At 62.3% G+C, this 14,705-nt stretch overlaps 1 protein-coding gene across 1 annotated transcript in view; it reads left to right on the top strand.

Annotated features, from left to right (window-relative positions):
- The window catches only part of AJAP1 (adherens junctions associated protein 1), a 130,469-nt gene that overhangs the window by 42,423 nt on the left and 73,341 nt on the right, over nucleotides 1-14,705 (top strand). Inside the window, exon 2 of the mRNA XM_043573619.1 lies at nucleotides 13,767-14,581. Within this exon, the coding sequence (XP_043429554.1) occupies nucleotides 13,767-14,581 (815 nt within the window). The remainder of the gene's footprint in view (nucleotides 1-13,766; nucleotides 14,582-14,705) is intronic.

Raw genomic sequence — 14,705 nt, forward strand, 5'->3', positions numbered from 1 at the left:
TTGCAGAATAATTGAATAAAAATTAAAATTATGAAGCACAGTTAACGTTCGTATTAAAGTGTAATTAATATTAAATAACAATCAAGCTGAATAAGCTCCCACCTCAGGCTGCAATTTAGTTTTCTGTGCCCTGTGTCTCCCCGCCACAGCCCTGGGGCCGGGTTCCTCTCTTATTTCATGGGAAAAAAGCTTCTGAGGGAACTTCAGAGAAAGAAGCCCGCGTGATGCCAGGATGCAGGGACCCATCCAGCAGGGGGTGGGGCAGGCAGTGGTCCTGGCATGTCACAGGTGCTGGTGGAGACGGACTCTGGGCATCAGAGGAGGCCCCCTGGAGGTCAGGACAGAGGAAGGTGGGGGCAGGTAGTCATGGAGGGCTTCTGCCAAAGGTTATGGGGAGGGGATGGGGCTGGAGGGCAGCCAGGGAAGGGCAGGGGACTTCCTGGAAATGGCAAGGGGGCTGGGGCCTAGAGGTGCTCAAGGAGGGGCAGGGGCTTCCTGGAGGTGGTGAGGGACCAGGGGCTGCAGGGTGTCTAAGGAGGGGCAGGGGGCTTCCTGGAGGTGGTGGGAGAGGATGGGCCTGGAGAGTGTCTTCTTTGGAGCATCAGAGCCCCAAATCCCACCATCTGCAAAATGGCCCTTCCTGCCCCAAGTGAGGTGACCTCAAGATCACTGGGTGCCAAGGGACTCAGAGAGAGAGAAAGGGGGGGGGTAGTTGTCAGCTTGTGTTGGGAATCAGTGCCAGAGGAAAAGGAACCTCATCCCCTGACTCGGGGGTACATCAAGGAGAGTCTTGGGAGGAGACCCACCATCTGAGTTGGTAGGGGACAAGGTGAGGTCCCTCCCAGCTGGGGGCTTGGGCTCCATGCACGCAGGGACGGTGTGCTCTCAGCACTGTTCCTCCGCTAGTGGGGTCAGCATTGTGAGAACCTGTCAGAGATCCATGATGATTGGGGTCCCCAGGGACCGTGGTCCTGTGACTGTCCTGGGACCCCTTTCTCTGCCTGACACCAGGTGACCGAACCACTCCCATCACTGGATGCCCTCATTCATTCGTTCCTTCAGCAAATATTTATGGGGGGGGGGGTCTCCTGTGCATCCGGAGCTTCCCTGCTCCTCGGGGGACCCTGTGAGGAAGATGGGCTCAGTTCCTGTTCTCATAGGGCATCAGCCCAGAGAAATAGATCATCAAAGCCAGGAGGAGAGGGGCTGGTGGCCCCGGGCGGGGGGGGGGATGCGGTCTGTTCTGGGTCGGCTGGGGGAAGGAGGCTGAGCGGGAAGGAGCAGGGCTCTGGCTCCTGGAGTCTCAGCATCACTTTGGGTGGAGAATGGATGGTGGGGAGCAGTTGGGGCATCAGCCAAGGTGGTGGCCTGGGGAAGGGGGAGGGGAGATGGTGAGTGGACTCCAGGTGTGTCCCAGCAGGACAGGTGGTCTCCCCTAGGGGCCGTGTGCCAGTGTCCGGACAGAGTTCTGCTCGTCACACTTGTGGGGGGTGATGGGTACCGTTTGCATCTTGTGGGTGGAGGCTAGGGATGCCTCCAGACTCTTGCCCGGTCCTGCCCAAACCTGCATGCTCCGAGGCTGAGAACCCCTGCCTGGTGGGGAGGGATGGAGAGGGCTCGCTGAGCGTGAGTTTTCAGGATGGGGAGGGGAAGGGGGGGATCAGATGGCTTCTAGATTTCTGGCACTGCTGTCTTGGGCGCACACGGATGGGGGTGCCGCTGTGAAGTGGCCAAGAGTTTTGCAGAGGCTGCGTGGAGCTCTGCTGGGAGCTGGCCAGCAAGGGGGTCATGAGTGTCCACAGAGCAGGGTGTGGTAGCAGGCAGAGGGCTCCAGATGCCCGTGAGTGTGTGTGGACTGGTCTGTTTGTGCGAGAATGTGCCCTGAGTCCCACCGTGGCAGATGACTAGGCGTCTCTGGGCTCTGGCTTTGGGGTGCATTCTTCTCACCAGGGCCATGTTCCTATGAGAGCACGGCTCAGTGCCCAGCGGCTGCCTAGAAGGTTCAGGGCTTCCGTGGGCGGCTGTTTCTCTCCTCCCTCGTCCTCCCGTGAGGATCAGCATGGGTGGTCCTCGGGGAGAGGGCACTTTGCCCACACTGTCAGCCAGCGGACAGTGCTGGAGTCTCACGACCTTGGTAGATGGTGTTCAGTGACATCACCGAAGGCCTTTGGGTTTGGCCCGGAGGAGCCGTCCAGCCCCCTTGGTGGAGATGGTTCCCCTGAGATGGTGGAGGGTGATGTGGGTGACAGGCAGAGGGAGGCCGGATTTAGAGCCCGGCTCTGTTCCTATCACCCCTCCACTTAACCCCTTCCCACCTCAGTGTCCCCGTCTGTACAGCGGGAATGACCATTTCTGCCCCGTCTGCGACAGAAATGCCCTTTGGAGCGCGGAGCTCAGGTGCATGATGGAGATAAGGTGTGGAGTCAGACCTGCGTGTCACAGATGCCACCAGAGAGCTTGTCAGTAGCTCACTGCCATCCGTGCTGGGGCACAGGGTGGAGAACTTTCCGGAGAATCCTTTGCAACCCTCTCGAGAGAGGACGATGCGGTCTGTCTGACACTGAACCCCTCTCGGCAGTCACGTCCGGACAGAACCGCCCAGAGCTTGAGGCCAGGTGCTTTGGGATGAGGGGGAGGGCGGGGTGGAGGCCTCCTTGGCCCTCGTTCCCTCAGAGCCCGGCGCCGGGGACTTGGCTTTCCCAGAAAACACAGGATTTCTTCCCCTTTCAAGTCACAGCTGCTGCCCAGAAGCTCTGGGCCTTCCTGGAAGAGCCGCTCTGCCCCCCGGACCTTCCGGCAAGAAGTCCTGCAGCACCTGTTTCTTGGGACAGTGACGGCTGGGACGCCCTCATCAGAAAGAGCTGGACACTGTGACCCAGCTGGCCCAGCTCCGCCGGCTTCTTTTGGAAAGAGTTTTCCCAAACGACGGTGTTTTGTCCTCACGCCAGCGGTGGCTGTCACAGCAGCTTTCTGCCAAGCTGTGTTTGCAGCCAAGCTCTGGACACACAGCTGGGAGACTCAGGCAGCACGGTGCCTGCCTGGTGGAGGTGGCCAGGACGCGGGGCAGCTCTCCGCTCTGGCACAGGAGGGAGAGCCGGAAAGGGGTGGCTGGGAATGTGTGTGCCTCTGCGTGCGTCTGTGCGTGCACACACACGTTTGTGCGCGTACGTGTGAGTGCCTCCGTATGTAAGCGTGGGTGTGAATGTGTGTGTGTGCCTGTGCATGTACGAATGTGTGTGTGTGTGTTGGGAGTACAGCCCAGGGATCGGATGAGTCGAGTCCCCGCAGGACACAGCGGGGAGTGGGAAGCAACCGCACAAAAACATCTTTGGTTCATGCGGGGAGGCTTTTCTGAGACGCTGCCCCACACGTAGCTCTGTGCTCTCTAGAGGTAGTGAGCCCCCCGTCACTGCTTGTGTTCAGAGGCTGGGAAACCTCTGATGGTGGGTAGCGCAGGGATGTCTGGTCAGGGGGAGCTTCCTCCAGCTCGTGTGACTCTGGCTCGAGGCTTGTCCTGCACCCCAACCACTCAGTCCCTCTGCGCCCAGCCCCAGGGCGGGCAGCTGTGAAGTGAGTCCCAAGGCGCCCTGCGCTAGGAGGTGAATCGTCCTCACCGGTGCCTGGACAGGGGCTGCGTCTCGGAGGGTGTGGAGGGGGGTAAATGGGAACTGGCCCAGGAGACCTGTCCTGGGGCCACTGCCGGCGCTCAGGGGGGGCCTCACGCCCGGGGGCACTTCCCCAGGGCAGCACGTCTGTGTCTGTGGGCTCACCCACAGCCCATAGGGACTTGTGCCCGGTGTCCTCCCGGGTCGGCAGGTGGTGCTCGGGTGGGGTGCTGGGGTGGGGGGTAGAAGGGCTTCTCTCCTCGTCACATCCTCTCCTGATGGGGACACGGGGACTTTCTGTGGCTGGAGATGAGAGGAGCCGTGACCTACATTGTAGGATTTGCATAGATGATTCATGCACTCCTGGCAAGTCCAGCTTGTTTCCAAGTTACCACTGCCTTTTTCCCCATCCGTGGACTGAAGGTGGGTTGTCACATGGGCCACGGAGGAGTCGTGGCAGCCCCCTCCCCACCACAGGACCTGTGTCCCGTGCAGGCTGCTGAATGAGTCCCTTGACCCCCTGCAAGGGCCCCGTTTCTCTCAGCCTCATTTACACTCAGGTATAAAGGGCCGAGGACGGTGATGTGCTTGCCGCAGGGTGTGGAAAAGGCTGAGGACTTCGGGGCTCCCCCAGCTGGGCTGGGTCTGCCTTTGACCGTGGAAGGTGGACCCTCGTGCTGGAATCTGCATATCACAGACTCAGAAGGACCTTCAAGGTCATCTGCCCTTCCCCCAGCTCCAGTCAGCTGCCTGATGGACGGTTGTCTGTCCTTCTGTGTGGTGCTCCTGGCCCAGCGCCCGTGCCTCACGCAAGGCTCTGAGCCTCTCTGGTTCTCTGTGATTTCGCCTCCTTCAGCGCACCCACTCAGCTCCTACACACTGATCTCATCCCCCCCACTCAGTTTTCCCTGAGGTGCAGGGACCCGGGGTGCCCTGCCGTGCTGAGTCCCTTGGAACGGGTGTCCTGGGAAGGACTCCAGCTTCACCCCAGCTTTTCCTAAGGGCTGGTCCTGGGAGTTCTGGAGCCAGCGGCGAGAGCAGGGGTCCCAGCCTTAGGCAGCCCCAGGCCCTTTGCTGAGGGCTCTGCTGGCATCTGGTTATCATCGCATCCCCTTGCACATGGCGGGCGCATGACTCCCTTGGGAGATGGTGCCCAGGCAGGTCCCTGTCCCCTGCGGTGGGTGAGGTGGCAGTGGAGCTGGGCTTTCTGCCCCGGTGGCCCGGCCACCTTCCCCCCCCGCCACGCCCTCCACACCCCCATCAACACCTGCTTCCCGTCTCTGTGGAGCCCATGGAGGGCCTGCTTTTGTCGGGTGGCGCACACAGAGCCCTAAACGCGCAACGACTTTCGTGCACGCCAGCGTGACGATGGCATCCCAGCCAGAAGGTGGGGGCCTTCCGCGGATGCTCTGGAAGCCGGGCCTTTGTTCCTGGGTCAGGACGGTCGGCGATGAGCGGTGTGTCGCCGGGAGCCGCACGTGGGGGGCTCGGGGCGCCTGCTTTCCAGCGTGAGAGGGGCCCGGACAACTGCGTGCTCCTGGCACCCCTTCTGCTGGGCTGAACGCTCACCTCCCCCAGGCTCGCAGTTGTATCGAGAGACTTCTTCCCAGAGAACACGCCGCTGCTATTTCTGGCTTCTCTCTCTTGTGCGAGAGGAGAGTAGCAGTGTTCCTTCTCCGAGGGCCACCGAGCGAGCGGCATGTGGCGGTCGTGGAAGGTGCTGAGCCCAGGGCCGGGCGTGGGGCCATCGCGCAGCCCGCGTGGGTTACGGATCGGTGCGCTCTCCCTGCCCCCTCCTCTCTGGGCTGGATTTCCGAAAACGCGTGTTAGTGCGCTGGCTCTGGTCTTTTCCCGTGACTGCGTGAGAAATTGCCCGTGAACATCTGCCTGGCCGGACATCCTGGCAGGGGGCAGCCTGGAGAGGCAGCACGCAGGCCGGGGGCCACCGTGTGCCTGTGCTGTGGCCAGGGCCCTGTTCTGAGGGGTCACCCGGCACCCAGCACCGTGTGCCCGCGGTGTCCCTTCCTCCCTACTGTCCTATCCTTGATCTCTTGATAAAAGTGGACGTAAAGTAGGACCGATGTGGTCTGAGCGAGGAATGGACTGTGCTCCTCTGCTCCCAACCCTGTACGACCCCCAGGGGAGCTTCTGGAAACGTTAGTGATGCTGGACTTCTCCCCCGAAGATGATGGTTAGTGGGTGCACAGTGGGGCCTGGGTCCCAGCATTTTGTGAGCACCACCCTACCCCCCCCCCCCGCCCCCAGCAGGTGATTCTCATGGGAGGCCCAGGCGGAGAACACATTCTGGCAGTCTGCAGGGCTCTCCTGGGCCTCCTCATTCTGCCTTGACTTTGGTGTTGGGGGCGGATCACCAGGCAGCAAGGTTCCGGTCCAGCTCTTATAAACTGTCTGGCTTTGCCAAGTCTGTGCTTTCGCCCGGAGGGACATGACTTGACCCTGGGCTGGGGGCCCATCTGGACCTCCGCCCCCACCTGCAGAGGAAGCGTGGGAGGTGTGGCCCAGGGTACCTGCCAAGGTGGGCTGGCAGACCTGGGGAGGCTGCCTGGCCGCTGGGGCAGCTGCTGGCCACATCCTGGGCACTGCCCAGAGAGGGCACAGACACGAGGTAGGAGGGACCGTAGCTGAGCCGAGGGGACCTGCTGGTCCTGGAGGGCTGGTCCTAGCGGGGACCAGAGACCCGGCCGCAGCAGCAGGGCTGTGTCAGTCTCGCAGAAGCCCTGCTCCCCGCTCCTGGGGAGAGAACATTCCCACCCACGGTGCTACCCACCCACCGCTTGTCACCACCTCACTCCTCCAGAATGCTTGCGGGCACGTTGCCCAGGCAACCAGAACGCCAGCACGTTGCTATCCTTCAGTCTCCTCCAGGCACCTGTGAAGGCTGTCGAGAACATCCCCCGTGCCTCCGAATCCTGCCGACGCCCTGCTCCAGAGCTCCCAGAGAGAGCAGGAGCCTCCTCAGGACCACTGACAGCCTCGAGGGGGTTGGGGGGGGGGTCATGGCTGGTGCTGGTGGGTGCCCACAAGGAGCCAGGCATCCAGTAGTCCCCACGGAGTCCTGTGACACCCCATGGCATGGGGCAACAGAGGCACAGAGAGGTTGTGTGGATTGCCTATGCTCACACAGCCAGCATATTGTGGCACGGGGATAGAAGCCAGGCAGCGGGGCCCGAGTTCCCTGTGTCCCCAGCGTCCAGGGCTCCTTCTGAAGCAGGAGTGGGTGGGTCATCTCTGAGCCTCTTTCTCTGGGGGATAACGATGGTCATTCCCCCCTCACCAGGCCCTCGAAGGAGCAAAGAGAACACGGGCGGGGTGGGTGGTCAGCCCCGGCCCTGTGGACACTGGGGCTGCTACGTCTTTGTGGAGGCCGTCTGGGCACTGCTGGAGGCTCTCCGTATCTCGGGGCTCTCACTAAATGCCAGTCGCACCCCTGAATGGTGACAACCAAAAGTGTCTGTGGACATTGCTGACTGTCCCCCGGGGGTAAAATCACCCCCAGGGGAGAATGGCTGATATGTGTGTGAATGTGCCTCATGGGCCACAAGGCAGCAGTGAGGTGCCCGGTAATCACCTGCTGGAGCCTGTGAAGCAATGTCCGGGAACCGCGGGGCCTCGGCTGCTGTACAAGGCTGGCAGGAGTGTGGAGTAGCACTGCCGGGGACCGGTGCCCCCCGAGCACCCCCACCCCGGGGGAGGAGCCACCATGCGGATGGTTGAGGGACTAGAGCCTCCATGGCTGTGGGTCATGGAGGTTTCGTTTGCTTTACTTTTCTTAGTGTGTCCCCAGTCCCACGGGTCTGGGATTGTTGGGACCCTAAGTCCCTGAGTCCTGGACTCGGGGTCCAGGTGTGATGCCAGCTTGCTGTGTGGGGCTCTTGTTGGCCTCGTGCGCGTGCTGAGTGCTGCCCCCTGCCCCCGCCCCCTGCTGAGTGGGCGGGACGGACGCACCAGCCCTGGCCCACCCAGGGTGGGACCCAGGAGTCTGACTGAGGAGCGGACCCACTCCAGTGGGGGGAGGGCGCTCAGGGACCCCAGAATCGCACAGCTGGCGCCCCTGCTCTGGGGTGGGCCGGTAGCCAGACCCTTGGTGTCGTTCCCAAGGTTTCTATCCCAAGCGAATGAATGGTTCCTACACTGCTCCTTCCCGTGAATCAAATATCACGTGTGTGCCTGACATCCTTGGGGCCACTGAGGACGAAAGCCTTGTAGGCGCCCCAGCGCACCTTTCCTGAAAGAGAGGGACACTCTTCATCGTAGTAAGTCACGGGGTAGAGTGAGCGAGGGGTGGCTCTGACAGGACAGTAATGACATCGGGTGGGGAAGCCACTCAAGTGAGTCACGGCTCCCCTTTTCTTTCATTAGGAAAATTGAGCCAGCGACTGCCTTCCCGAAGAAAGTGCGAGCTCTCTTCCGGAGCTGAGGCGGGGGTGTCCTGCCCCGAGTGGGGGTGCGGGAGGGTGGGTCTCTGCCCCCGGAGTCTGGCGGGAGGCGCTGCACCTGTTGGCGGTTGGGGGCGCAAGTGCGAAGGGGAAAGAGGGGCAGCCTGCTGGCCCCCTCTGTGTGGGGCCGTCGTGCCAGAGAACTGGGAGCCACAGGGGTCGAGAAACCTAATCCACACTGGGACCCAGGGTCTCGCCCCCCACCAAAGCCACGTTTCCCTGCCTGGCGGAGCTCACGTCCTCCAGAACAGCGTGATCAGAGGAAGGCCATGCTCCTTTGTGGGTGTTCCCACCCTGAGACCCCACCCCCACCCCCAGGTGGACGTCCCTTCACCCGGGGAGCCCCTGCCGAGGCCCCTTCACCCCCGGCGTGACCCCCACATCCAGACCTGTCCTGGTCCTGCCCTGCTTCGTTGGTGGTTTGCGTTTGCAAGAACCCTGCGGATTTTCAGAAACTGAAGAACAAAGCGGATAGAAGGTCTGTGTTCTCTGCTCCCAGACTCCCCTCCGCCTCACTGTCACGTCGCCACGGGGCACATGTCCTCACCGTACCGTCTGAGAAGCCTGCACTTTATCCGGACTTCCCTAGCTTTTTGCCGACTTCCTCTTTCTCCTCCAGGATCCCACTCAGGGCAGCGCCCGGCACTTAGGTGGTCAGGTCTCCTTGGGCTCCTCTTGGCGGTGACGGTTTTTCAGACTTTCCCGGTGTTTGATGACCTTGACTGTGTGGAGGAGGACGGGCCAGGTATCCTGCCAGATGTCCCTCATCGGGATTCGTGTGGTGGTTTTCTTGTGGTCGGGTGGGAGGAGGGGCAGTGCCCTCCCTACCACGTCATGTCAGGAGTGCCTGCTGTCAGCATGACTCGCCACCGTGCATATGACCTTGACACTGGCCACGGCCCTGGGTGCCAGGTGTCTCCACTGAAAAGTGACTTCCCTCCCCTTTCCATGGGCTAATTTTGGGAAGCAGATCACTAAGCACAGCACACACTGTTGGGGGACACCCGCTTCTTGTAAACTCTTCAAAACTCACCCGTTTCATAGCCGGAGGAAACGGAAGGGGACCCAGCTAAGGAAGTCACCGTCCCAAACATCTGTGAACCAACCTCTCCATCAGACAGAATCACTGACTGTGGCTGGTGCCCCAGACCAGCTGATGACAAGCCCTTGAGTGGACATTCTGGGGGCAGGGGCGACCCTTGGTAATGTAGTGCTGGGATTGTGGCGGGGGGGGGGGGGGGGCTTGTCAGTGACTGTAGCGAGATTCCCAGGCAGCCCGTGGGCCACGTGGTCCCTGGGCCCCTGCGTGAGCCTTCAGCCCAACCCGGAGTCTCAGCGCCCCGGGGCTCTTGCCTGTCAGAGGCAGTTCCCGCCAGCCCCCTGGGGACAAGTGTGACCTTAACCACAAGACAAGTCTTTGTCTCCCTTAATCGACAGTGGTTTCTTCTGTGAAGAAAACACACAGAAGGCAGTGAATTCAATCTCAAGCCCTTGAATCGTATGAACCTGTTCTTAGGGAAAAAAAGATTTCAATAAAAATGTAAAAGGGGAAAAAGCCAGAAAAGCCACAAACCAGAAAATAAAGGTGGATGGAGCCGTGGCTCTGATGGGGACGCGGCCGGCCGGAGGTGGGGGAGCTCGCCCTTCGGAGTTGGGGCTGGGGTGTGGCCCTGCGTGGGCCATGGGGCTCAGAGGGGCCGGGCAGCCGGGCGCTCAGAGGAGCCCAGGACCCCGCGAGGACCGTGCACAAGCCTGAAAGGTCTCGAATGCACACTGTGCACTGTGCTGGCAGCTCCCCCATCCGGACCCTGCCCCCACCAGCCGCCACCCCTCCCCCCCTCAGCGGGCAGGGCCCGAGGGCAGAGTGGGACGCCCACCCCAGGCTGGTCCCTCCACCCTTGGACGCAGCCACGTGATTTACATGCCCCAAACTCAGTGGTTTTCACGTATCCACAAGGTTGTGCAGCCATCAGCACTATTCCTTCCAGAACATTCTTATCACCCCTAAGAGAAACCCTACAACCATTAGCAGTCACCGCCCCCCACCCCCGCCCCTGGCGACCAGGAATCTACTCTCTGTCTCTGGATTCACCGATTCTGGGCATTGGGTAGGAGTAGAAGCGAACGTGGTGTCTGACATGACCAGCTGCTTCTTCCCACCGTGACCTGGGCGGGCTCTGTCCACACTGCAGCGTGTATCTGCCTGCTTTCCTTTTTCAGGCCGAAGAGCATCCCCCGGGGCGGGGGGGTGGTGTGTCACAGTGTCCACGCGCCTGGTGGACACTCGGGTCGTTTCTGCTTCCCGCTATGGTGAATGGCGCTGCCCTGAACACGCGTGTGCACATGTTTGTGTGCACTTGTGTTTATCCCCAAGAGGGGAAGGTACAGGGTCAACGGGTAACTGAGGCTTTGCGGAACCCCCCAACCGCATGCAAGAGCGCCCGTCTCCCACACCCTTCCGTGGCAGGAGGCCTGGACCTGTCGTGGCACCGGTAGCCGCCCCCGTGGATGCAGAGCGGGGGGCATGTTCCCAAGGGGCCTGCGGATGGCCTGGAGGTCTGCACTGTGGCCTGTCCTCCTTGGTGTTTCCTGTGGCGGCTCTGACGGCCGCTGGTGGTGGTGGCAGCCACAGGCCTCCCTCCTGCACGTGGGAGGGGCACTCTGCCGCCGTGGATAGTGACCGACAGCCCTCCGCCCGGGGCCTCGCAGCCCTGTGCCGGACAGCGTCAGAGGGCAGAGCGCTCCTGGGTCCAGTCCCACTGGAAGGATGGAGAGGGGTCCCGTGCTGCACCTCGTGTGGCGGGACCCCCTGACGCCGGGGCACAGCAGCAGCGTCCCAGGAAGCACCCTGCGTGTGGCTCAGGACCGTGGAGGTCCGGACGGCACATGTGGGCCGGCTGGCTCTAGTGACAGAGCAGAGGCCCTGGGACCTTTAATCCCTGTAGGGAGACCTCGGGTCCCTGCAGGCCACAGAATCTGCCCCTGACCTCCTTGTGGGAGGGGCTCTGTCTGTCCCCGACCCTGGCCCGGTGTCTCCCGGCTGCCGGCGTGAAGAGGAGCGTCTGTGTGTCCCGACTCATCCACCTGCCCTCCTAATGTCCCCTCTCTGGACAAATCCACTGCTTCCAGAAGGAAGAACCTGGACTCGAAGAGGAGAAACAAAGCGAGTTCCCTGCCGTTGCCTTCACTGGGTTTCTCTGCATAACAGCTGGGTGGCGTGGAAATGAGGGGGTTTCTATGGTAACCAATTACAGCTCATGATTGGTGAAAAATGACAGAAATATCCCGTGTGTGAAGTGATGCTGGGGCAGGCCAGCAGGCACGGGCTTGGGTGCTGTGGTCTTAATTTCCTGGGGCGGCGTTTCTCCGGGTCCTGACGGCTCGTGGCTTCTTCCGTGGCTGCTCTTTACTGCGCCTGCTTGCAGGGGCCCGATGGTGCCTGCCGGGGCCTGGTGAGGCCTGGGTGTGTCTGCTGAGGCCTGTGGAGGTCTGATGGTACCTAGCATTGCCTGGTGGGACCTGAAGGGACTGATGTCACCTGGTGAGGGCTGGAGGGGCCTGGCCTTACTTGGTGATGGCTGGAAGGGGCTGGTGGAACCTGGTGGGGGCTGTGAGGGCTGGAAGGGCCTGGTGGTGCCTGGTGAGGCCCTCTGGGCTGAGGTGCCACTCTTGCTTGATGAAGGGCCCCATGTCCCTGGGGGCTGGACTCCCATCCAGATGTGCAGAGTGGCGGGAGAACCGGGGGGCGGGGGTCTGAGGCATCGATCCTCACTGAGTCACCTGTGGCCACAGAGGAGCTGTGTTACTCTGTGCGTGGGGGTGTCTCACACTGACCTAAATTTCCATGCACAGTGACAGTGGCCCTGGTCCCTGCACGGAGCTTGGCTGGCTGTGCAGAGAAATTGCACGCGGGCAGAAACTCGGTGCGGAGGCATTAGCATAATGAGCAAACTCTAATTTCTGCAGCAAAGCACCTTCATTCTGATTAAAATACTGGGGCCTTTTTATTTGGGGATTAGTCCTCTTTGGTAATTAGCGCTCATTAATACAAGTTCCTTTCAACGTCCTGATGACAGGCAGGGAGCTGCACGTGCCTGAGTGCACACGAGAGAGGAGGCGGCCCCAGGCACGTGGGGTGAGTGCAGAGCGGGGCGGGCTGGGGGGGGGGCAGCTCACACAGACACAGGCCCACACGCCCGCCGACATGTGCGGACCCCACACTGGCCGCACACGTGCACACACGCACACATATGTGACAGATGGGTACACAGACACCCCCATAGACTCACACTCGTGCACACCTGCTGACACACTCACACCCCCAGGTACATCCGGGCCCCACGTCAGCCCTCACACACACCGATATGGCGTCCTGAGGCACACTCCGTGCACACTCACATGCACACGTGACTCACTCACACGCGGCCTCCTGCTCACTCACTCATTTATTCCCTTTTAAAGTCACGCAAACCCTCATGGAGAAAAACCATGAGCTGTTTCTTCTACGGGGCTGGTCTCAAGCCGCTTTTCTTGCTGGCGGCTTAGCGCACCAGACGCCCTCGCCGCCCCTGCCCACAGCGGTCACTCAACTTCGGGATCCGTGTCAGGGTTCGCACATGAGGCTGGCGACAAGTGCTGACTTTGAATGGCGCCTGTGCCCGGCCCTCAATTGTCTGAGCCGGTGGGGGAGGGGGCATGGGCCCAGGGCCCCCAGACCCTCCATGTGCCTGTCCGCTGTGCTCTGGGTGCTCACCTGACGCCCGTGCCCCCACCTGGCTTCACCGTCCCCACAGCCCCGTCCGCCATCCCCGGTGGCGTGGGGCGCGCCCTTCCCACAGCCTTCCTGGCGCTCAGGGGGTGGGCGCTGGGGTTTCAAAGGGTCCCTGTGCTGAAGATAAATAGGGGAAGCCGAGATGTCACCAGAATGGCTCTTGGGCCGAGTTGGTGCATCGATAAACTTCCAGCTTATCCACAGCAGGTCTCATTTTTTCTGAACCGAATCCAGAAATAAGTTTTCCCAGCGTACAGCCTCCGAGGCCACAGGCTGCTTTAAGACACGCACATTTGCCTGCGATGGGGGGGGAGGGGCGGGGTCGCAGACCACGGTGCCGGGTAGGGGCTCAGTAGATGCTGGGCCTCCGTGCCCCCTGTGAAGTCCCGTGAGCCCCCCTGGCTCATCCCCACCACGAGCGCCCCTGTCCCCAGGCCTCAGGAGGGGCAGGATGTGTGCTCAGAGACGCCCGCCCCGGGCCTGTAACTTGCGTGACCCGAGGGGCAGACCGAGCCCCCAGCGCTGCCGTTCTCCCACCTCGCGCCCCTCCGTGTCTCCGTTTTAATCTGGGCAAAAACCAAGTGGGGAACGGGCGGTCTTTGAGGTCATCTTGCCAGCTGAGCTGGGGGTTTTTGAGCCTCGCTTTCTTTGCGCGGTCGCGGCCGGCCGGCCGCGTGGGCTGCACGCTCCCGGGTAGACGGGTGCAGTGCAGGCGGGGCAGCCGAATCCCGGGAGCAGGTGCGTGGCGGCCGAGCCTCTAAGATGCCGCTCGAGAGATGGCCCTTGAGCAGGACTGCGGAGTCCCCGGACGGAGCGTTTCGGTTTCCCTCTTGCGGTCAGGGTCAGCGCTCTTTCCCCGTCGCGGTGGGGGCGGAGGGACGGCCGGCAGAGCCCCGAGCCCCCAGCTGACACTGCTCTCTCTTTTCCATGCAGTTCCATGTGCATCCGCTGGCCGGGCTGCTCCGTAGGAAGCCATGCTTGGATACTTATAGCCATGTTTCAGCTCGCCATGGATCTGCCCTCGTGTGAGTCCCTGGGCCCGGGCCCCGACTTCCGGCTGCTGCCCCGGCCACCGCAGCGGCCGCCCCGGCTGTGGAGTTTGAAGAGTGGACAAGCGGCGCGCATCCCCGTGCCCGTGTGGAGCCCGCGCCCAGCCCGCGTGGAGCGCAGCCACGGCCAGATGCCCAGCCCGCGCGCCAAACGGGCGCACAGACCCAGGGACCAGGTGGCCGCCCTGGTGCCCAGAGGCGGGCTCGCCAAGCCCCCGGCCGCGGCCGGATCCAGCCCTTCCCTCGGCTCCTCCTCCGCCGCAGCCCCGTCGCCCACGGCGGGTGGCGCGGCCGGCACGGACCAGCAGGCCCTCCTGCGGAGGGGGAAAAGGCACGTGCAGGGGGCCGGCTTCAACGGCTTTGACTTCCGGGGCAGCAGGCCCACCACCGAGACGGAGTTCATCGCCTGGGGACCCACGGGGGAGGAGGAGGCCCCGGAGTCCAACACATTTCCAGGCCTTTACGGCCCCACCACGGCTTCCATCTCACAGACACGGAAGACGACCGTGGCCATCGCCACCACCGCCGCCACGGCCACCACGGCCACCTCCATGACGCTGCAGACTAAGGGGGCCACCGAGCCCCTGGGCCCGAGGAATAGGATCCCGGTTGGGGCTAGCACAACGGAGCCTTCCACCAGTCCCAGCAAAGACAATGGCGAAGACGTCAAGCCCCCACGAATTCTGGGGGAGACCTCAGGTACAGCCACCTCTTTTCTGGTTGGGGCTCGGTCCGGGGTGGGTAGGGAGGAGGGCACCCCGGGGGTGTGGCTTTCGAGGGATGCCCAACTCGGCCTGGGTGACACGACTTGGCGGGACTCCCC

The sequence above is a fragment of the Prionailurus bengalensis genome, chromosome C1 (genome assembly GCF_016509475.1).
Source record: "Prionailurus bengalensis isolate Pbe53 chromosome C1, Fcat_Pben_1.1_paternal_pri, whole genome shotgun sequence".
In the NCBI taxonomy this organism is placed as follows: Eukaryota; Metazoa; Chordata; class Mammalia; order Carnivora; family Felidae; genus Prionailurus; species Prionailurus bengalensis.